The following is a 24,591-nucleotide window of genomic DNA, read 5'->3' on the forward strand; positions in this document are numbered from 1 at the left end:
ACTGTACTCACCAATTCGATGGGTCAGGGATTCAGAAAGGGCACAGTAATGATGGCCCTTCTCCGCTCTGTAATGTTTGGGCTTGCAACCCGATGACTTGATGGCTAGTGACAATGATATGCTGGTAAATGATTTATTTTACCAGAAAAAATTTAAAAAGCACTAACCTATAGTATTTGGAATTCCCATGGTTTTAATACTCCCATGGTGGCTGACTTCAAGCTACCAACATGATATCACTGAAAGCTGAGAAGTGAAATGATGCACAATAGAGAACCAACCTGTGGTATTTCTACCTTCAGATGCAATAGACGTAAACACCCCAAAGAGTGTAGATAATGGTAAAATACTTAGGAATTTTATTAAAAACTTGGAATTTAGTAAAATAATTAGGAGTTAATACATTTTGAGTGTTTATTATCTTTTCAAATATTGTTTATTTAATTATAAGCTTACATAATTTAAGCTTCAACAATAACTATGTTTAACCACCGGCTCACAGAATTCCTGAAAATTAACAATCCCCTCTAACAAGCTGGTATGGGCCAGTGTCAGCACACCATTTGAGGTGGATAACTCAAGTATCTGGACTCTGCAAAGTCTGCTTGGGAGCAACCTATTTCTCATAGGTTCTAGGGCTCTGTGTGAACTTAACGCTGCTTATTTCTCCAACGTCATCTGATGTTAGCCTTTCCCTGACAAACTTTGCTTTAACCACACCAGTCTATTTTCAGTTCCTCGATATGCCCAGCTGTGCCCTCTTCCAGGAGTTTTCTTCCTCTGGCTCTTCATTTGGCCAGCTCTTTCTCATCTTTTAAGTCTCAGTTTCAATATCATCCTCTCAATGAAACATCTGTTTACTGCTCTATGCAAAGTAGGTCTCTCCTCTTTTCAGCTCCCATAACTCTCTGTTTTAGGGTTAAGTTTGTACAAACTCCCATAACCTACGTGAAACAGCTTGGATTTAACCAGTGCACACACGTATCTGTAGACTTCAAGAGAGTAGAATACCATGAATATAATCAAAGATTGAGAAATAAAAGGAAAGCTCTTTGAAAACATTGTGTCATTTCACACGGAAGAACTATTAATATTATTTTGACCCTTAAATATAATCCCTACCTACTGATCTATACATTTAGGGTCTCAGTTATTTGTGTTCTTCTGTGCCAATGCATGGCAAAGTTTTCTGACACTTCGAACCATAATTACTGATGGTGAATGTAGAGAAATTAATTTATTAAGAACTAAGAGGGGCACCTGGGTGGCTCAGTTGGTTAAGCATCCGACTTCAGCTCAGGTCATGATCTTGCAATTTGTGAGTTCAAGCCCCGCGTCGGGTTCTGTGCTGACAGCTCAGAGCCTGGAACCTGCTTCCGATTCTGTGTCTCCCTCTCTCTCTGCCCCTCCCCTATTCACGCTCTGTCTCTTAATAATAAATGTTTAAAAAAAAATTAAAAAAAAAAAAAGAACTAAGAAATGTGACACTAATATGTGACACCGAATTGAACAATGACATTGTGAAAACCAAGCATTTTTACTACTTTAGGATATGTAAGCTTTAGGAAAACTCCTGAAAAAAATATGTTTTCTTTATTTCTTTCCATCTCAGTATCTTATATCTGCTTTTTCCTTTTTTGTTTGAGTAACTTCTGCTTTATTTTACATAGGCATTTGTTAGCCTATACTTTTCACTACCCTTCTGAAAATCTCTCCTACAAAACTTCCTGGTCATATATTATTCTTCCCTGACCAAAATATTAATAACTGAGAAGTTAACCCAGCAGTTTTTTTTTTCAGGTATCTTTGTTTTTAGCAGCAGAACTGCCTTATTAAACTAAACAAAGGTGAAGCCCCAATTCACAAAACACTTTTATTTTTTTAAGTTTATTTATTTATCCTGAGAGAGACTGAGATAGCATGACTGGGAGAGGGGCAGAGAGAGAGGGAGGCAGAGAATCCCAAGCAGGCTCTGCACCGTCAGCACAGAGCCCAGTGAGGCTTTCGAACTCACAAAACTGTGAGATCATGTCCTGAGCCAAAACCAAGAGTCGAATGCTTAACTGACTGAGCCACCCAGTCGCCCCACACAAAACATTTGAAAGTAAAATTTCTTTGGGAAATGTTAGGGTGTAGGTCTGGAACAGACTGAGACACTGTTTTCTGGACTTTCATGGCCCCAGAGGCTACTCTGGGTGAGTGTAGGTTCCCAAGTAGACCGTTATTTAAAAACCTCTTTTCCCCAAATGACTATTCCAAAACCTCAGTTCCTATATTCCGCTTGGTTGCATCTACTTTATTATTATGTAACCTAAGAATTAATTGTAAATAAAATTATTAGTGATTTTCACTGTGATTTTTATAGCAACATGTGATTATAACTATTACTATAATCACTATACAAATGTGATTATCACTATAATCACATTCAGAGCAACATAATTATGCTCATTTCTTTCAATTCAACAATTTTAAATGACCAAATGTGTATTAAGTTAGTTGTGACTTTTAATACTCTTCTAACAAAATCATCATGCATTGTGCAATGTTCTTCAATAATTACTCTATTTGATCACATCTATTTTGTGTTCTATTTCTGCTGAGCTCATGCTGAAATTATTAAATTTTCTAAAAGGATGAATAAGAATTTACATTACATTTTTTAAATGAGTAATTCCATTATATGATAGAGATGCAGTTTTATGGACCTTTAATGCCTTTTATGGACCCTGGCTTAGATTCAGGTGTGTGCTTCTTTGCTGCTACCTGTGGTAAACTCTGAGGTTATCATGAGATGCTAGGTAAACCTGCAATCTTTTCAGATAGAAGTCATTCATAAGTATTAGTAACTTGTGTTCATAAGATAATTGCATTTCGGGTAATTACATTTTCTGTTGCGCCCAATAGCTGTTACTGGAGCACTTGGAATGCCTGGTGTCACGACATGAAAGGTCGCTAAGAATGACGGTGGTAAAACGGCAAGCCCAGTCCCCCTCGGGAGTGTCCAGTGAAGTCGAGGTTCTCAAGGCACTGAAATCTTTGTTTGAGCACCACAAGGCCTTGGATGAAAAGGTAGAGTATTTAGAAAGGTTGATTACAGTTTTATGTGTCGATTATACCTCAGTGAAGCTGAAATTTAAAAAAATAAAATAAACTTCAGCTACCAATTTTAAAGAGTATTGACAGGAGATTTCAAGCTTCACTGTGCTTTCGTCATGAGCATCAGGTTCCTTGTCTTCATCCATGACTCAGCTGACTCCTGACGTAAATGAGTGCAGAGAAACACATTTGAATTATAGGAAAATCATTTTTATAACTGCGGCTGGATTATTGTGTGTATATTGGTGATGCTCATAACCCTGTTTTTTTTAATGCCACCGAATCTATGGCTTATCAAGTTACACTTTTATTGTGGTGCATTATGGTCCTAGTCCAGATGGCCATTTGAAATTTAATATTGTCATTCAGTCTCCCTCTCTCTCCTTCTCTTTCTCTCCTCCCAGCCCCTCTCTGAAATGCATGTCTATAGATCCCAACACAGAAGACCACTAACTGGAAATTCAACATATCTTGAAGTGTAAATTGGATGTATACTCTAACCTTTGGAGGTTTATATTAGAAGCATACATTTTATTCGATCTCTGATAACTTCTGAGTATATATTCTGAGTATATATTTTGAGGAATCTCTGAATATAACAGCATAAGGTATCAGTGGAGAAAACCTGCTTTAGGTCTTTTTAAAAAAGTGGCAGTAAGCTTCTTTTAGCTGTTACTCAAAAAACTTCGACTGACATAAATAAGCCAATATGATGGTAATATCCTTTGGAGATTAATAAGGCTTATGACATGATTTTAATTTTGTGAAATGTTACAGAATTAACTTTTTAAAATTAATAAAGCTTTAGGATTTTGTAGAGTCGGAATTGGGGCACTTCAATTAGAAAGTACCTGATAAGTTCTGAGTATTAAAATCCAAATGAGAGATTATTACCCGGTTATATCTAGGTTTTAAGCATGCAGACACTTGTGCTCTAGTTAAAATTTATGTACATATATACTTTTATCACTGGTCTTTCAGATGGTCTTAGACCAGGGTATTATGTGAAGTATGTGCATAAGGATAACTATAATTCTACCTTCTAGATTGTTAAGAAGAAATTGTAGCTTATTTTTCATTTTAGCCATGAGAGGAAAGTAGTTTATGAATAATTTTGAGTAAGATAGAAATTGATATTATATAAAGATCCTTGATAAATATAATATCACTACTATCAAGTATCAAATACTTAATATGTTTGATGTTTAAGTTCATATTCCCTTTATTATTAAAAAAATACATTGTTAAGAATTTGCAAGACTTCATATTTATGGAATGTCTATTATAAGTCAGACAGATATTTGACAAACAGAAATAGATAAGACATTGTCCTTACGACTGAGGAGTTAAAAGTTATTGCTAGAGATTCACGTGTCAATAACGGGTAATGTTAAGAAACAGTATGTATAATGCAATAGGGAGCCACAGGAAAAGTTGTGACTAATTCCACTTGAGAAAGTGATTTTAAAAAGTTCAAGAATGTCTTCACAGAGGGTATGACATTTGGACTTGAATATTAGAGAATGTGTAGGAGTTTTTTAAGCAGAGTAATGAAGATACTCTGAGCAACAGGATCAATATGTAAAATAACCCAGATGTATAAGAAGAGCACGGCCTATCCAGAGAAAATGTAATAGTTTTGAATGCCTTGAATGAAAGTGCTTGAGAATGTGTGATCGTAGAAGTTCCCTGTATGCACTCCCACATCACTTGAGCGGTATCTTATGAAAGAATGCATGCAAGGCAGTAAACAGTATTCAGGACAAATAACCTGATGGCTGTGAGTACATTTAAGAAGAAAATAGTTGTTGCACAACTTAGACCAGACAAATAATCTACTATGTAGACATTCAGTGAGTTTAGCATAACTAAATGAAGCATTTTATACTATGGCGCTAGGAGCTGTAATAGTATGTACTAACTCACCAGAAGTTCCAGGGACATTGGTTAGTTCATAGGCAACTGAACTGATTATCAGCTAAGTATTGTTGAACAGTCTAAAGGAAAAGTGTTATGAGCTTGGATTCTGGAGTTGGACAGATATGGACAAGTGACTTCTCTAAACATCTGTTTTCCTCTTTTGAATGGAGAGCTAATAGTACTTAGCTCATAGAATTGCCATGAGGATTAAATGTGATCTGATGTGCAAAAAACTCTTATATGGTACTTAGCATATGGCAAGTGCTCATTGAATGTTAATGAGTATTACTGTTAATGTGAATAAATTTCAGCACTTGATAAAACTTTCAAACTAAGTAAAGATGTTGGTGTTACTGTTGATCCACATGCTTGTTTTAAGTAGCATTTTATTTAGTTATTGAAGGATTAATCTGTGCTTTCATGGACAGTTCCCATAGGAATAGCTCACAGCTACTCAAGAGGCTAGGAAGGGTGGGGAAACAAATTACAACATTCTATAAGTACTATGGATACTATGTTATAATACAGAGAGATGATCAGAAGAAGATGCAATTAACCATTTCTTGAGGACAAGACACTACCGACTTTACAGGGTAAAGTTACACACGAAGAGCTAAACAAAGTAGAGAAAATTAAGCATAGCTATGGATGATTACAATTACTGGCAGTTGTCATTATTAATGTCCTTATTTATACATACACTGAGTTGTAAGTTTGAATTTTCCTTATTAGCGAAGACTGACCGTAACTTTGAATATCACTCTCCAGTGTGTTAACCAATTTTGGAGGCTGGAGGAAATGATAAATATACATGTTTAAGTATAAGTAAAAATTCACAGTAAATATATATATGCACTCCATACATATTTCTGTGATCTAATATCATATTGCCCAAACTGGATTTGAACTTCTGGTCTAAGGAGAAAACATTTACAGTGTTTTCTGTTATAGGACTGATAATTCCAAAATGAAACCCTGCCATACCTTACTTTTAATTTGGAATCTATGCTTCTTCCACCAAAGTTTCTTTTCATCCTGAAACACATTTGTTATTTTTAGGGAATTATTTTATTTTAAATTCTCAGGGATAGGATGTATGTAGCTTTGAAACATCCTTTGGGGAAAAAATTCTTTAGTTATTTTTTATACCCTTCTGAAGAAAATTGATATAGTAGATGAAACTATAAATAAAAAATTCTAGGTGTACATAAATATTTTAGAGGTTATACTATAGTTCTATAAATTAAAAAATTAACATGTATTAACTAAGAGACTGCAAACAATGGATTCGTTGAATGTGGTTAAATAGCAAAAGAAATCAGAAAAGGTTACGTATAGAGCTAAGGATATCACCTGTGTACTTACATTTAGGAAAAAAAAAGTTAAAATTATAATTTTTCATGGCATATCAATCATGTCTAGATAGTTCCACAGCACACCAAATCCAACAAGGAAAGTAAAGGTAATTATGTCATTCTGCTGGTGCTGTGCTTAGCAGAGCAGAGCAAAAAGCTAAAAGCTGGTCAGAGACAATATTGTTTTCACTACTAATGCAATTTAAGCTATATAGACAAGGTAAAATGTTGGGATTCTTCATGCCTTAGAAAAGTTACTTTTTTGCATCCCACCTTTTTTCTTTGTTTGTCTTATTCAGTTTAGCAGAAATTAGTACAATATGAATTAAATATAGAGAATAATTTATCCTAATAAAAACATGAATCATACATTTATCTCATAATGTATTGATATTTACCGCCCCAGTTTTTGGATTTACAACTAATTCAAAATATATTCAGAAATTGTTTTTATTTTCTTGTAGAGACACCTTTAGATTCTTTACTTTGTGGGTAATATAATCTCAAGCTGTAGATACCATTCTAAATTTATTTGAGGGGTTATTCTATATTCAAGTTGTTTGATAAGTTTAATGATTTTTACCCTTTGAAGACTCACTATAATGAGAATAAAAATGTTTAACTTTTTGGTAAATAGGAATTATATTAGAACAATTTTTGTGATCATCAGTTTAGCAAAGAAAGTCAGGAAGATACTTTAACCTACAGGATAGCCTGGTTTCAGCCATTCTGTAAATGATTTGAAGAACTCTTTTAGAAACATTCCAGTGTATCAGTATATCTTAAAATAAGACACCTAACCTCTTCACAGCAGTGTTAATGTGATAGTATCAATGTTGCTTATAGTGAGATCGTTAACTTACATTTTGACAATTTCATATTGCTCTTCTCATCAACTACGATTCTTAGAATTTTCTCACTCAGAACACCTGAATTTTATAGCTGGTATTTTAGGAAGTGGGTGTAAAACTTTATAATCAACCCTGTTAAATATCAAGCACATCTACTAAGATTTTTGTTGATATCTGAATTCCACGCATCAGCAATCCTCCTTATTTTCAGCCTTCAGATATTTGCTTCTTTTACATCTATCCAGGCTGCTCATAAAAAAAGTATTCCCCAAGTCAAATCATCAAAGACTTCCTTTCAAGTAGTTCTTGTTCAGTTATTAATCAGAATTATTAGTTTTATGCATTTTAATGAACAATTGGATATTTGTCAAACAGCATGGGTATGTGTCAGGCTATCTAGCACACTAAATATCATGAAAGATCCTATGTAATTAATTATCTTTGATATCAAATATCAATTCATGTACATATTACTAATTTTCAGAGGATTTGAGCATAACTAAATATAATTCATATTAAGCTCCTCTCAGATAGTTATTCTTTCTAACTCAAGATACATTTCAGGAGTGAAGTGCACCCAGCCACCTGAATATGTATCAGTTATCCTTATACAGCACAAAAATATAATTGATATTTTTTAAAATTTCTTGTTAGATTCTAGATTAATAGGATATTAGTGGGGGGGTTTTGTCTGCTTACTAATTGAAAAGTAATGTTAAATTCAACTTTAATTATTATGTGAATTTCTAAAATATATTTAACCTATATTCTCACTTAAATCTTATCTTTTTAAAATAGGAAAATGTGATACACTAAAATATACTGTCAATGCATTAATAAAATTAGAGCTAATAAAAATATATATTAAAATACATATTAACTGCACAAATACTATAACATTCCCATGGAGCAAATTCTTTGTTAGCTCATATTCAAAAATTCACCATGAATTGCATCTTAAGTTGAAGAACTGTGTGTTTTATTGATTGTTTTCTAAGGAAAATTAAGTCACTGTAGACATTAATTTTAATTCCAATTAAATTTGAATTAAATTAAATTAAATTCAGTTAAAATCCTTTCTCTGAATTCCTTAAATTTTTACATGATAATATATATTTTACATATATGTCATGTAGAGCATATCTAAAGATCTGAACATATAATAACTAAAACAATTTTAGAAGTTCTAAGAAAGCAAGAATTAAAGACCACTTCTTTGAGTTTCATTTATTTATGAAACATTTGTAAATCATATTATTTCCAAATCATAAATATTTTCAAACTAAATGTGCAGAGTATTCGGTTCTATAAAATATGATGGCTTAACCTTTGGTATCTGGAAGCTAGTTAGGAATTCCAGAGTAATCAAATAGTTTTCAATCCCTCAGTAGCAATGTAGACCTCTAACTAATACAACACTATGAGCAATAGACAACATTTTTTCAGATTCTGAGAATCTTTTATGAAGTTACTCATACCAAATGAAGCTCACATATTATTTTTTAAAAAGTAGAAAGATTTTGCCTATGTCTCATACTTAATCAGTGAGTCTTTTTCAGGGGAATTCATAATATATTTTTGAACTTTGCCTCCACTTACTGTGAGTCAGAATTAAGAATAAGCACGTCTGTCTCTTTCCCGTTAGAAATTCTGTCATTGAGACTAAAATGACTTGCTTATAAGGAAATACCGTGATAGAGAGATGCTATAAGGTGACAATGTATTCATAGAATTTATGAGCACTTAGGGCTATAACTACGTTAAAAATTCGCCAAATATGACTGTCTCGGATAATGTTAATGATGGATTCAGCACAGTTTAACATGTATGGGATGTACATTACTGCACATATTTTGGTTTTTCTTCTAGGTAAGGGAGCGACTGAGGGTTTCTTTAGAAAGAGTCTCTGCACTGGAAGAAGAACTAGCTGCTGCTAATCAGGAGGTAACATACCAAACTTTCTCCTCTTTTGAGGTGTGATATCACTAGCATTATAGCCCTTGTGTTTCACATCACTTTGATTAAAACTGTCACAAAAAAGAAATTACATTCTGTATATGCCACTGAACAAGGTGTGTTGAAACCAGTTGCCAGAGTCATGTTCCCTGATATCTGGTGGTTCAGATCAGTCACTTAAAGATGAAAAGAAAATTATCAAGCTCTAGTGACAAAGTGGCTTAGAAAGACTGCAGTCAGAATGCCAGTCCTTTCAGAGAGTAAAACACAGCTCCAAAATTGGAAAGCATGTCAAATATCTGCTAAACGTAGAAAATGGCACAAATGAAGTTAAGTCCTTGGAGATATAAACATACTTCCCTTGAGGTTCTTACTCTTCTTATCTTCTAAAGCATCATGCCCGTGTTTAGTGGCACCATTAAATCCACTTCTCTTGCTCTCATTCATGACTAAGGTATTATAACCATCTCTGAGATTTAAAAAGTTGTGTTTTTTTTTCTTTAGAAAAATTGACTTATTTTAGTTTTTAGTATACAGATTAACTTGGGTCACTAGACCAGATATATAGATAGATAGATAGATAGATAGATAGATAGATAGATAGATAGATAGATATAGAGATAGAGATAGAGATAGATATAGATATAGATATAGATATAGATAATTTATATATCTGTAAAAGAATATATTAAAATATATAAACAATAATGTGTATAGGCCACTAAAATCGACCCATCTCTTTCTCTGTCTCTAAGAGAGAGAATACTTGTAAGGCTACTTTTTCCTCCAGAAATGTATTCCAGTAAGGTAAATATTGGCATTGGCTAGTTGGACATACTAAAATAATTCTACAAAATATTCTTATTTTAAATAATTAAATATGTGGGCAGCTAATGTCATTAATTATAAGTATTATCAGGGCGTTCTTACTACAATAATATTTGCATTTACATTACACACACAAATACACGTTTTTAAGGCATGTTAAAAATTTCATCTAGTACAAATCACCTTGTTCTTTAAAATAAGCTAAACCAAAAAAAAAAAACAAGTTTAAAGTTTGCCTTTGTTCTGGGTTTAACAACTTAAACTTTAGAAAAAATGGACTTTTAATTGCAGAGACAATCAGTTCCATGTCAACTAAATGCTAGCTGTGTTAAAAACATAAATGGTGGCATAATAGTTAAAAAATAAATAGACAAAGCATTCAGTTCAGCTTAATAAACTGGATGGCTTCAAATAAATAAAAATAAATAAATAAATGAAACAAAGGGAAATAAGAGATTGGTACATCTTAGTCATCACAGAAGAAAAGAACCTCTGAGATCATGGATGATGACAAGAAGAACTCAGTCTTTTTATGAGAAAGGATAGGTTTTACCTATACAGCAGGTATATGCATTCCTGGAACGTCCAGAAAGAAAATATTAAATGTTTGTTTATTTTGTGTTTTATCATTGTTAATTTTGATTTTCATGTATGTTTAAAAGTACATTTATTTTGGGTACATCCCTCAAAACATTTTATCAATAAGGGTAGAGAAACAAAAGCTTTGGCAACTACGAATATGAAAGCCTTGCTTACCATACAGTAATAAAGCCTCTGTCTGTTATAAACAAAGGTGAGGTGAGACCCCTTGGCCAAAGTATGTAGGCTGTGATAAAAATATCCCTCAAGTTCAAGTAAGGCGCTGAAAATTAGCTCCAGAAATGGCAACTGAATAGTTCAATTAGATATAAAATGGGAGAACAACACTTGAGGGAACCAAAGCAGAGGAAAGACTTTTGCTGGTTGTCTTAAACATTTTAGCCTCAAATTTTTTTGTAGTCTCTTATAGGCAGCATGGTCCATTTGATTCTTATATGTAAATTAAATATATTTTAAATCATTAACATCATTCTACAATTACTGCCGTCCTTCTGAATGCTTTTTGTTTTGTTTTAAATAATTTGTATAAGAGGATAGTAATTGTGTGCTCATTATTAACTTCAATATGTTTTCTTTTTGTTGTTGATTTTTATTAACTTCCAGGTGGCTTAACCAGACTCCCTACTTAGGAAGCCACATATCCACAGATGGGCAAAGGGGTAGCAAAGTTATCTTAGTTTTCTAACAATAAATTGTTTATAAATAATTAATGATTTTAAGAGAGAGTACATGGGAAAAACCAACTTTTACTTCATAATGAAATTTATATTTCACTATGAAAATCAAAAATAGAAAGAGAGAGAAAAATCAGAAGACACCTGCAGTGTGAGTTCTTAGAACAGCAGTTGGTACATGAAATCTCTTATAAGTAAGGCGTCATGTATTGATGATAAGAAACATTTAGAAATCTGACAAAATAAGCTTAGAAAAAATGTATACTATTGGCAGCTTTAGAAAGGGGAACTAGGTAAAGTTTGATTATTAGAGGAAGTAACTGAAAATATTTTAGAAAACAAAGGACAATTTTTTATAGAAAAAAAGAAAACTATTTAAGAACACATTCGTAAGAACCAAACAAAAATATGTAACATAGCCAAAAACAACCAGGTACTAGAACAAAATTCTGCATATGGCTAAATTAGCAAAGCGTTGGGGAAAATTTCATTTGCTGCTTCAGATTTTAAATTAAAATTAAAAATACTTACAAGTGTCCCTTATAATTCAATCTGTGCATTTCTTGAGTTCATATAGCAAGCTTGACAAGTGAGGATACCACATTATCAGAATCTGATTTGTGAGTTTCTGGTAGTGATAATAACCATCCAGATAGCAAGGAATCTATCCAAACATTTTCCTGAATTGTTTCAGTTCCAAAATTCAGAAAGGAGAAATCAGAGAGCGGAGGTTAAGACTGCAAGTGATACCTTGAGATGTATATTATATATCTAGATATCTAGATATATATATATATATTGTAGAGTCTGAGAAAATGATAGAATGTAGTTTATTCTGTCATCATTATATTATACATATATATCAGCAGAATAATCCTGGAAGTTTGGTACTGCTATTATTTTACAGATGAACCTAGAGAGGTTATGTCTCCTAATATGCCATTCTCTCCTACTAGAAAATGTTGTTATCTCTGAATTTGTCTTAACTCTCTGTATTCAGGCAGTGCTAATCCCTCCATTTAATTGTGGCTACTCATTTACTCCCTTCTTTTTACATATACATTAAAACCACTATAGTTCAGGTCTTCATAAATTCTCACTTGGAATATTACTATAGATTTTTATTTATTCTTGTCTCCTATCCTTTTCTGCTATATAATTCTCCCAAGGTTAAACCTGCTAAGCAAAGCTCTAATCATAGTGACTATTTTTAATAACATATTCTAATGTGTAATATATACTTATATGTAATATATAGCATATTAGTGCATTAATAACATAACGATATACTGTATTATCATATGTTAATAATATAGGGATATATCAAGAATCTCTTCAATGGTCCTAACTTACAAATCTAGCTCTAACTCCCACCCCCTTACTGCCCTGACTGAGTCATTCTAAGGTCTTGTTAAAATATAGTATTCACTATTTTTGAAATCAGCCAACATTTTTCCTGCATCTTATGCTAATGTCTCTCTTGGAATGCTTCCACAACCCCAATTCACACACTGAAATCATATTTCCCCATTTAAACTCAAGTTCAGACATTACCTTTTTAATGAAATATTTTATGATTTCTTGCTAACAGTCATCACTCTTTAGTTTAAATTGCTAAAGCTCATTGCTGCAGCATTTATTATGACTGTTCAACAACTATTGGGGTTAATTATGTATCTGTCTAAGCCTAAGTGGTTAGTTCCCTGATAAAGTGGACTGCATCTTGTTCATTTGTATTTATTGTATTCACCACAGTGATATGAACCTCATGATTAATATATATTTGTCAAATTTCATTGTATAGAATTTGTTCTAACCAGTGTTGTCACATTGTTCTTTTGCTGTTTCCTTAATACTCAAGTTTAAATAACCTTCATGCTCAAAAACCACAATGTATTGATTATATGGATTATATGAACAAGATGTCTTTCCAAATACAATTATTGAGTAACCACCAAGTGCAGAAAATTCCAAGTCTCTGACAGGAAGAATAGGAAAAAAATAAAATAAGTGAATCATAATGCAAATTTTCATGCAATTTTCCCTCAAGTGATGAAGACGAACATGTAAACATAAGTAAGATATAATGTCATGCAAAACTAAATAAATGAAAAATATAGGCCCAAAAAGCAGAGAGAAGAGGGTATTTATCTGAACCAAAGGATCAGAGAAGGCTCACCCTTGAAGGAAAACTATGATTTGGCTTTAAAACAGGGGGAAAATGTTTCAGGCTGAGCAGAGCGTATGGAAAAAACAAAACAAAACCTGAAATTGGCCATTTCAAGAGTAAAGGATGATGTTGTGTTGGTAAGGATTTGGGTGTGAAAAGACGTGGCAGTAGAAAGTGGGGTGGTGGGGAGGACTCAATTTCAAGAGGGCCCTAAATGCCGTACATGAAGTGTAAAATTCATACGTTATGAGAATAAAGAAATGAAATGAGAAAGCATTGAAGGCTTTGTTTTATTTCTGTTTTGTTTTGTTTTGTTTTGTTTTGTTTTGTTTTGGTAAAGTGAAAACCACTGAAAGTATGTTCCTTTTTTATTTTATTTTGTTTTGTTTTTTTTTTTTTTTTTTGTAAAGTGTTAGGTTAGAGTGGAGTAGAGCTTGAAAGCTGACATGATTGGCATGGCTGGCTGATGTAATTATCTGCTATGTGATTTTGATCATGACACCTCAATTCAACAAACATTTAATGGGCATCTTCTGTTTCCCAGGCAATGAATTAAGTACTAGATATCAATATATTAATAAAACTCAGACATTGATAAATCAGTAGTTCTCTCAAATATGGGAAATAGACATGTTACAAAGAAATTATAGTGGGAAGTTATTATTTATGAGGATGGAGTTTCAGTTTGAGAATATGAAAAAAGTTCTGAAGATGGATGGTGGTATAACAATGGCATAACAATGTAATCATACCTAATGTCACTAACCTCTACACTTAAAAATGGTTAAAATGGTAAATGGTACAGCTTACTACAATAAGAAATTAATTATAATACAATATGACTAATGTGAAAATGGGAGTAAGTACAAGGTTTTATAATATTACAAAACAGAGTAACCAGTTGTATGGGCACAAAAGAGGAAAAGCAGATGGTATTATAAAAGTTTTCCTAGAGAAATTTTGCCATTTGCAATAACATGGATGAATGTTGAGACATTACACTAAGTGAAACAAGTCAGACAAAGAAATATTGTAAGACCTTACTTATATATGTAGAATCTAAGAATGTTGAACTCACAGAAATAGAGTAGCTTGGTGATTGCCCAGGCTGGAGGGGTGGGAGAAATGGGAGAGGTTTGTCAAGGATACAAACTTTCTGTTATAAGAAATAAGATTAGGAGATCTGATGCATATACCATAGTGGCTGTAGTTAATGATACTGTATTGTATACAGCAAATTTTAAGATTTGCTCGAACAGGAGATGTTACATGTTTTCACCAGCAACAACTAAAAAATGGTAATTATGTGAGATGATGGAGGTGATGTATTAACTAACCTTATTGTAGTAAACATTCCAAAATATGTACATATATCAAATTACTGTTTTGTATGCCTTAAACTTACACAATGTATTTATCAATCATATCTCACTAAAGGTGGAAAAATATTTCAGAATCTTCCTAGAGAAAAAAAAATTACCTAGAATTTGAAGGATGACTTTAAAGAGCTTACCAGATGGACTTGGAGGAAAAGAAGGGAAGCAGGCAGGAGGAGGGATGGGGACTAGGCTGCAGAAAATAGCAGATCTGGGTAGGGACGCCTGGAGCCTGGGCAACAGTGAGCCAATGAAGAGTCATTAAGGAGGGAAGGAATGTGATCACATTTTCAATTTTGCAGACCAGTGGGACCTCCAAAGGTTAAAGGTAAAAAAATGTATATGATAGCCAAAGTACCATGTTTATAGTTCAGATTTTGAAAACTCACTATGATTTTTTGAAAGAAACAAGGGACTAGTGTCAGAAAATACTGAACTGTGTAGAATGGAGGTATTACCAAGTCTGGCATTCTTTATGTTCTTTTAGTAATGGAAAATAATATAAATTAAAGAATCAAGATAATATTGTAAATAAATATATATACATAATAAAAATTTGCTGTCATTTTATGCCTCTTTGAATAACTCCACTTAGGTAGCTTGTATTGTTAATGTTGAATACATTTTCCAGGCCATTGTCCTACAAAAGTGAGTTCAGGTTATTTAGACACAGAAAATACAATAAAGCCTTTATTTCTTGCAGAGTATTTTTGTTACTGCTTAAAATTGGAAAACCACACACACACACACACACACACACACACACACACACACACCAAATGTACAATAAAGGGAAGTGCAAAGAAGAATAAATAGATTACTTCCTAACAATGTGTTCTCTTTTAGCAGAAGCCCATATACTCTTAAAATTATTTGATTAAATGAGACAAAATGGATTATTTAGAAGTTACAGTAAAAACTTAATTGACAGACTAATTTTCACTGAATGTACAGGTGTGCTTATTTTAAAAGCTTTTCTACATGGTTGCATTATACATAAAAAGAACTGGCACATTGAATTGTAGGCTAAACTATATAAATTTTTTTATATTGCTTTCATTCTGTGTTGTTTATTCCAAGCAGTGAATTTACCAACTTTCAATTAGAATTTTCTTAAGGAAATTAGCATTTCATTTCACTTCCTCTATAACCAGCCTTATCCTGGGAGTCTAATTTCCTAAGGAAAAATTAAAGAACTTTCATGGGTATATCAAGTATCATTTGCATTCAGAATATTGGATCAGAATGGTGAGAGGAGCTACTGGTAGCAAGTTCACATTTGGGAAACTTGTAGGACCATGGACTGTGGCCATTGCTTTAAATACATTACATCATTAAGTCATCGAAATGATGTATTGGGTTTGGATAAGACCCAGTACTCTGTGGAATCCATGGAAATGAATGGAGACAGTGAATAGATACAGGTAAAGGGAGAACCTACCTTAAAAAGCAAACAAAAGTCTGGGAAGGAGCAATGAGAGATGTGAGACTCAATTGAGTCAAGAGTTAATGAAGCAAAAAGAAGGGCACCTGGGCGGTTCAGTCAGTTAAGCATTGGACTTTGGCTCATGTCATGATCTCACAGTTTGTGAGTTCAAGCCCCACCTCAGGCTCTGTGCTGACAGCTCAGAGCCTGGAACCTGCTTTCGATTCTATGTTTGCCTCTCTTTCTGTCCCTCCCCTGCTCACTCTCTGTCTCTCAAAAATAAGTAAATATTATTTTTTTAAGTGAAGCAAAAAGAAAAAGAGAAAGTGAGAAAGAGAGTTTTAAGTGTAGAGATTGGAGATGGCCAACAGTGTCAAATGTCTTATGAAGACATAAAAGATTATGTTTAATATGGGGTGATTAGATTTACAATTAGGTTTCTGGAAATGTTTGCAAAGACAGTTTCAATAAAATATAATAGAAGGAGAATAGCTGTGATGGAAAGAATTTATGAGTCAATTATAAGTTTAGAAATGGAGATGATGAGTAATATTCTTCTGAGAAGTTTGGCAAAGAAGGAGAGAGGAGGTTAAAAGCTGAAAAGGTAGGCAATATTGAGAAATAGCCTATTGAAAAAGCTTTCGGCCAAGGAAAAAACAAAGGAGAAGCGATTTTTGATGGGCACCCACAATAGAGGATGGGCATGGTTTCAAGATCTATTGTAGGTAGTAGAACTCTTTCCTCTGAGAAATGGAGAAGGGAGAATGGAATATGTAGTGTAGAGATGAAGGAGGGGTTTGATTTGGAGGGAAAAGAAGGCATAGAGATTTTATCAGAAATATTTTTCCCAAGGAAATAAGGGTCCTCTGCTAAGGGAGGTGGGAACAGAGATACTTTTTATGAACTTAAATAAAATTAAAATAAGACAATGTAGAATATGGCAAGGAGCCAGTAGGACCAAACAATGAAGGGGCATCCGGGTGGCTCGGTTGGTTAACTATCTGACTCTGGATTTTGGCTCAGGTCATGACCTCACAGTTGATGAGATTGAACCTTGCCTTGGGCTCTGGCTGACAGCACAGAACCTGTGTGGGATTCTCTCTCTCTCTCTCAAAATAAATAAATAAACATATTTTTAAAAAAAGATTAAACAAGGAAAATCTCTCAGGGGAGATGCTCATTGAGTTCCCCAGTGAACTTATAATTGCTGGCTTCCACAACACTTACAAACTGAAACAACATGGATTCTACCATGATGTTTCCTTATGTAAATGTATCAAGGTTTGTTATACATCACAATTTGAAAGAAAGAAATAGGAATATGAAATTGAAGTTGTTTCAGATGACTTTGGCCACTTTGAATAAATCCAGAAGTGAAATGCTTTTCTAAAATTTGACAGGGGTAAAAATCAGGAAGCTTCTAAAATCCACGAGCAACTTAGCTATATTTACATAGTTGGAAAGAAATTTAGTAGCTGAACATGATCCAGAAAAATGTGGAAAGTGAGAGAGCTTTAGTAAAGAAATTTGCTTTGGGGGAACTGATAGCAATACTCATCTAAACTTATGTGATCATTTATTTGCAGACTTAATGAAATGACCAAGCCATTTTCCTCTTCAAATTAAAGCTGCCATTTCTGTGAGTGGAAGGCTCCAGATGTAGAAATAAGAGACCACTGCAAAAGTTCTTGAGTTATTTCAGATTCATAAAATTCATAATTATTCATCTTGATAGACTCTGCCAACTACTTGTTTTTTGGTTCTTTTCATTCTCTTTCCCAGTTCCATGAGATGAATGTCTATTACTGCCTTCATAAAAATGATTAATCTTACAACAACCTTCTAATTTCCTGCATGTTTACATATTCCAGATAGCCTAATCAGCTGACTAGCTTATTTTCATCATTAGTAAATGTATGAAACTATTTTCATCATTAGTAAATTCAATGACCAATTTTGAATTAACATTCTCACAGAAAGTCAAATACAAGTTTTTCTGTGTTTTATTAGCATTTGAAGCAAGTCATTATCACTACACTTACCTGAAAATGTTATTTGTTTAATGACAGCAGTGTTTGCATAAAGTAATGACATCTTGCAGCTCCTAACTTCTATCCCTTGAAGACAATGTAAAACTCTCCAATGTGACATTTTTAGCTTGCCTGCAAACTATTATGACTTTCTGATAGACTCACTTATTGGAAACCTATAATTCCTGTTGGAGTTGTATCATTTTGGGTTAGAAAATTGGGTAGTTCTTAATTGATTTTATTTCATTGAAGAGTTTAATAATAGTTGAATGATGTCCTTTTTTTGCTTTACTTTGGTAAACTCAAAGCTTCAGCATTGTCAAACCAACTGTTATTCACAAAGGCCTACAGTTGCTTATTATACTTCTAGATTATCCTTCATGATGATACTGTATTGTAAAGATAAGTGTAGATACTGTAAATTGCTCACGTTATTATCATCAGTAGGAAATGTCTTCTTTGCTGTTGATAATTGTACTGTTCCAACACAAAGAATCTTTCCCCCCAAAAAAGGAAGTCAAGATGTCTTATGACAACATATGTTAAAACGCAACAATGAAAAGAGCTAAAGAAATTGCTGTTTGCTACTCCCACTGTTTTTACTATTTCCAAAACCTGTGTGAAGCAATTGTTTAAAATATAGGTTAAAGTTGTCTCCTGTTGTGTATGAAACATTTGAAGTCTGTTTGCCAATTTTTTTTTACTCTTTTTCCCATTTTGGTTAGAATCTTTTCCCTGATGAAAGCATAGGATTTGTTTTTCTAAGATAGCAGGAATGACTTTTTTATCTTTGCATATGAAGATTATGAACTGGTTTTTTTTAATCTTTTAACAGCAAGATCATGCTTGATATTAATACTTTGATCATAAGCATCATAAATTGACCCATTTTATGTTACCCATATGTTTACTAAAGCATTCTTATTAATTTTAAAGCTGACAAATTTGAAAAAGATTACTTCTCTTTTAAAAAATATAAAAGGAATACTGAAATTTAGTGGGCGACAAGGTAGAGGAAAAAAAAAAGATTCCAGTTGAGTCGTAGAATATCACTTTCTAATTTTGTAACTGCTGGCAAATTATTTACTCTCTCTGCAGCTCAGTTTTCTTATCTGTGAAATAGAATACTAATAAATTTGGGATCAGCTTATCTTTCTTTTTTTTTTCAATATATGAAATTTATTGTCAAATTGGTTTCCATACAACACCCACTGCTCATCCCAAAAGGTGCCCTCCTCAATACCCACTACCCACCCTCCCCTCCCTCCCACCCCCCATCAACCCTCAGTTTGTTCTCAGTTTTTAAGAGTTTCTTATGCTTTGGCTCTCTCCCACTCTAACCTCTTTTTTTTTTTCCTTCCCCTCCTCCATGGGTTTCTGTTAACTTTCTCAGGATCCACATAAGAGTGAAAACATATGGTATCTATCTTTCTCTGTATGGCTTATTTCACTTAGCATAACACTCTCCAGTTCCATCCACGTTGCCACAAAGGGCCATATTTCGTTCTTTCTCAATGCCATGTAGTACTCCATTGTGTATATAAACCACAATTTCTTTATCCATTCATCAGTTGATGGACATTTAGGCTCTTTCCATAATTTGGCTATTGTTGAGAGTGCTGCTATAAATATTGGGGTACAAGTGCCCCTATGCATCAGTACTCCTGTATCCCTTGGGTAAATTCCTAGCAGTGCTATTGCTGGGTCATAGGGTAGGTCTATTTTTAATTTTATGAGGAACCTCCACACTGCTTTCCAGAGTGTCAGCCTATCTTTCAAAGAAGGCATGATACTTGGATGAGATTATATACAAGGGAGTACTTGGTAAACTTGAAGTGCTAAACTTGTATTGCTATTACAAGGCTCAAAAGGCCAATATCAGCTGCTTATTAGTTGAGAAGATGAAAAATATTTTCTGCTGACAATTTCAACTTTATGGTAAACAAAATAACAGTACTTTCTTTTATGCCCAGGACTAAATCTCCTTTTCTTGGATAAATAAACATTTATTCATAAGATGATTGTGTAGCACAACATGCATTTTATAAATTACTTTGTAATTCACTTATTTATGCAGTTGGTAAAAATAACAGCAGTCTACAGTTTTTTGAGAGACGATTGTGTGCCTGCTGAGCACTATATATCTACCCAAACACATGCATACAGTTTTAAGTTAATCATCCCAATTAATTTATGAGAGAAGTAGAAATATTACTAGCATTTTGCAAATGAGGAAATTGAGACTTAGAGAAATTAATAGAATTATTTTGAGAGTTATCACTAGTCAGTAAGAATCCAGAGCCAGGATATCTGACTCAAAATTGGAGTGTTTAACAGTAGCCACTAGGCTGCATGGCCTTTCTCTTAATAACAAAATGTCTTTATATATGAAAACTGTATTTTTAAATAAACAGTTTGCCTTCTACCAGTAACTAAATTCATCGTGACATCCTCATATTTGTTATATTCTTATGGATGAGTTCAAGATTCATAGTTTCATTATATTGACAGGGATAAAAATAGGTGTTAACTAAATTAATAAAACATACATTAAATCAACTAATTAGTCAATTTTTAAACTGTTGAATATTGGATTGAAATTAAACAATTAACTCTATAGAAAAGATTTAAACATCTAGATATTTGCAGTTTGGAAAAATAAGATTACTGGATTTTAAACTTTGCATCTAAGTGTTTTTTCTTGGTATAGACTTAAGTGTCAGTGACTCTGACTAGTGCCCTGAAGTAAATAGCATGGCAATGTTGTGTTGGCCCCTATGTTTTCAATGTAGAAAATGTGAGACCTCAGATTATATTAAAGAAGATCAGAGAGTTTTTATAGCACTTCTTTATTCTCATTTCATTTTCTTCAGGGAAAAACAAACAAAAAAAAAATTAGTGTTGAGAAATTTGGAAGTTTCAAGTAGGTGAACTTTTGAGACATTAAAAGGAAATGGATGGGGGTGCCTGGGTGGCTCAGTCGGTTAAGTGTCAGATTCTTGGTTTCAGCTGAGGTCATGATCTCATGGTTTCATGAGTTGAAGCCCCACATCAGTCTCCAAGCTGACAGTGCAGAGCCTGCTTGGGATTCTCTGTGTCTCTTTCTGCCCCTCACCCACTTGTACTGTCTCTGTCTCTCTCAAAAAAAAATAAATAAATAAAAATTTTTTTTTAAAGAAGGAAAGGAAATGGATGAACAAAAAGGATGCATGAATTGCTTTAATTTCTTTTTTTTTGTAATTAGTAATTTGACTGCTCATGATTATACTTTTTAAAAACTTAATAGCAGAAGACATCACAAATTTGATCAGCTAGTATTTATCATATGCTGTTTGTCTCTATTTGGGCTGCTGTAACATAGCATTGGATGTTTAAACAACAAACATCATTTCTCATAGTTCTGGGAGCTAAGGTGTCCAGAGTCAAGATGCTGGCAAATTTGGTGCCTGCTGAGAGCCCACTCCTGGTTCAAAGATGGCTGTCTTCTCACTGTGTAGTCACATGGCTAAATGGGCAAGGGAGCCCTCTGGGTTCGCTTTTATTTATTTTTTAAAAATTGTTTTAAATGTTTAATTTTGAGAGAGAAAGACAGAATCTAAAGCAAGCTTTAGGCTCTGAGCTGTCAGCACACAGCCTGACACGGGCTTGAACTCATTAACCACAAGATCACGACCTGAGCCCAAATCGGACACTTAGCCAACTGAGAAACCCAGGTGCCCCTCTGAGTTCTCTTTTATAATGACACTAATCCCAATCATAAGGGCTGAGCCCTAATGCACTTATCACTCTCAAAGGCCTCACCTCTTAATACCATCTCACAGGGGAATAGAGGACAGAGGGATTTCAGCATATGAATTTTGAGGGGAAACAAAAGTTTAGAACAGCACTAAGCCAAACTGCAAAGTTTGAAGGTACAGTCCCCTACAAGACTAGCCTCACTTCTGATCCTAACTGCAAGTTCAAGGGATTTGAAAATCCACTCTCAGATTCAGTAATTCACTAGAAAGACTCATAGATCTCACTAAGAGCTGTTACACTCAGGGTATGTTTTATTACAGGGAAAGTATATAGATCAAAATCAGCCAAGGAAACAAATGCATAGGGCAAAGTCTAGGAGGGCTCCAGAGGCTGTTTCTGTTGTTCTCAGGATGCATTACCTTCCTAGAATTGGTCCATAACAATATGCACAGAGCCTGCCAACGAGAGAAGCTCACCAAAGCTTTGATGTGTAGATTTTTATTACGATTTCCTTACATAAACATGATTGTCCATGTGGCTGATCTCAGCCTCCAAGTCAAGATGCAAAACCTCCTAAATCATATGGTTGGTCTTTCTGGGATAAACGGCCCCCAACTTAAGACTATTGTATGTGCCATCCTAGGAACTACAATGTCCAGACCTTGCCCTAAACAAAGACATTCCTAGAAGTCATGGCACAGATCACCTCCTAAAAGCTAAGGGTTGGGCCAAAATCTTTACTATACAACAATAAATTATCTTAACTGTCTGTCTTAATTGAAGATTTTTACAAACACTAAGTGCTGATAATATCTCCTTATTTAGTAACGTGTTGATAAGGCAAATATGTTATTTTTCACCCAGAAAACACTGCCAGTGGGACATAAGGAGGATAGTAACTTATAAGCAGGATCAGAATATTTGTTGAGAGTTTTGTAACAGAAAAAGCATGACAGAGGGAGAGAGGGGAAAATACAGTCTTTTAAGAGAAAATTGCAAAACAGATTATAGTGTCATTAGAAATATTTGGGGGCACCTACTGTTTTGGAGGCATTAGGCTGGGCCAAACACTAAAGTGGTGCTTTTACACTCTCTTTTAGGCAGATTCAATCACTTGCCTCTCCTCTCCTCAGGTTTATGGATCTCTACATCATGAGGTAATTGCTATTAACAGTGAAAATATATTGAGATCGTATTATTGCCTCAACACCATACAGCCATTTTAGAGATGCAGAAACATGGTTCTAAAGCTAGAGGTAACTCACCTGAAATATACAACTAGTAAATTACTGAGCCACTAGGGTTTTCTTGGCTCCATTAATTTCTTCAGATCCTTACTTTTTAAAACTCTTCATAAGGTTTTGGTTATTCCCCATTGATTTCCGGAAGTGTAGCTATTATCTATCCAAATGATTGGATGGATTTGTACCCACACAAATGTTTCTGTATGTTTTTGTATGCTGAATAAAGCAGTTGGAGGAAGAAAATAAGTTAATACTATAACGTTAGAAGAAAAGCAGTCTGCTGAAGCTCTAGTCCTTTTTTTTTTTTAAATCAGTTATTTCTGATATATAGGATTCTGTCACTAAAAAAGGTAAATAAATGGAGAGGAAATATACCATAATTGAATAGTTCTCAACCAGCATCACCTATAAAGCATTTGAAAAATATAAGTATATCTAGAAATTCTTATCCGTTGTTAGCATGAGACCTGGCTATATTCACTTTAAAAGAAAAAGTGTTATAATTGATTTCTATGTTAGCTTAAGATTAGAACTAGAGGAAGGATATAGTAGAGGAAAACCATGGGTTTTGAAGCAAACAGACAGGTTTGACTTTCTAGCCTGCCATTTATAAGCTATATGACTTTCCCTGAGTCAGTTAGTATTTTTTAATGTTTATTTATATTTGAGAGAGAGAGAGAGAGAGAGAGATGGAGACAGAGTGCGAGCAGGGAGGAGCAGAAAGAGAGAGGCAGACACAGAATCCGAAGCAGAATCCGACACAGAATCTGTGCTGAGCTGTCAGCACAGAGCCCGACGTGAGGCTCGAACTCATGAGCTGTGAGATCATGCCATGAGCTGAAGTTGGACACTTAACTGACTGAGCCACCCAGTATTGCCCCTAAATATTTTTTAATGAATCAGTTAACATTTTTAAATCTGTGAGTGTCTATCAGTAAAATATGAATGAGATCAATAACTACTTACAAACCTGTAAGAATGAAATAACAAAGTAAAAAATCTAGCACAATATAAAAATACTCAATAAATGATAAATATCATGCTGATAATCAAAATGGTGATGGCTCTTACTTCTCTAATGAGAATAATTTGGGAGACATATAAACTTGTTCCATGAAGAGATGATTAAAATGTTGTGCAAATGCTCAGGACCATTCTTCCCAAAGCTAGTTAGAAACTCTAGGGATATGATTTGGAAAGTATGATTAAATTCCACCAAAAACTTTTCTTGAAATTAACATGCTCAAAACACTATTTCAGGTATCAAACATAAGGTTCAGAGGATGACACCTATAGGCTCAGTGTGGAAGTATTAACAGGTGCA

At 33.9% G+C, this 24,591-nt stretch overlaps 1 protein-coding gene across 19 annotated transcripts in view; it reads left to right on the top strand.

The window, feature by feature from the left end:
* PPFIA2 (PTPRF interacting protein alpha 2) overlaps nt 1–24,591 on the top strand; it is a 475,555-nt gene that overhangs the window by 284,953 nt on the left and 166,011 nt on the right. For 17 of the 19 annotated variants that reach the window (XM_019455214.2, XM_019455220.2, XM_019455234.2 and 14 more), the window contains 2 exons: nt 2,908–3,072; nt 9,095–9,169. In XM_019455214.2, the coding sequence (XP_019310759.1) occupies nt 2,908–3,072; nt 9,095–9,169 (240 nt within the window). The remainder of the gene's footprint in view (nt 1–2,907; nt 3,073–9,094; nt 9,170–24,591) is intronic. The other 2 variants (XM_019455223.2, XM_019455233.2) reach the window with 1 other exon arrangement.

The sequence above is a fragment of the Panthera pardus genome, unplaced genomic scaffold (genome assembly GCF_024362965.1).
Source record: "Panthera pardus isolate Hobbes unplaced genomic scaffold, ASM2436296v1 HiC_scaffold_6, whole genome shotgun sequence".
Lineage (NCBI taxonomy): Eukaryota > Metazoa > Chordata > Mammalia > Carnivora > Felidae > Panthera > Panthera pardus.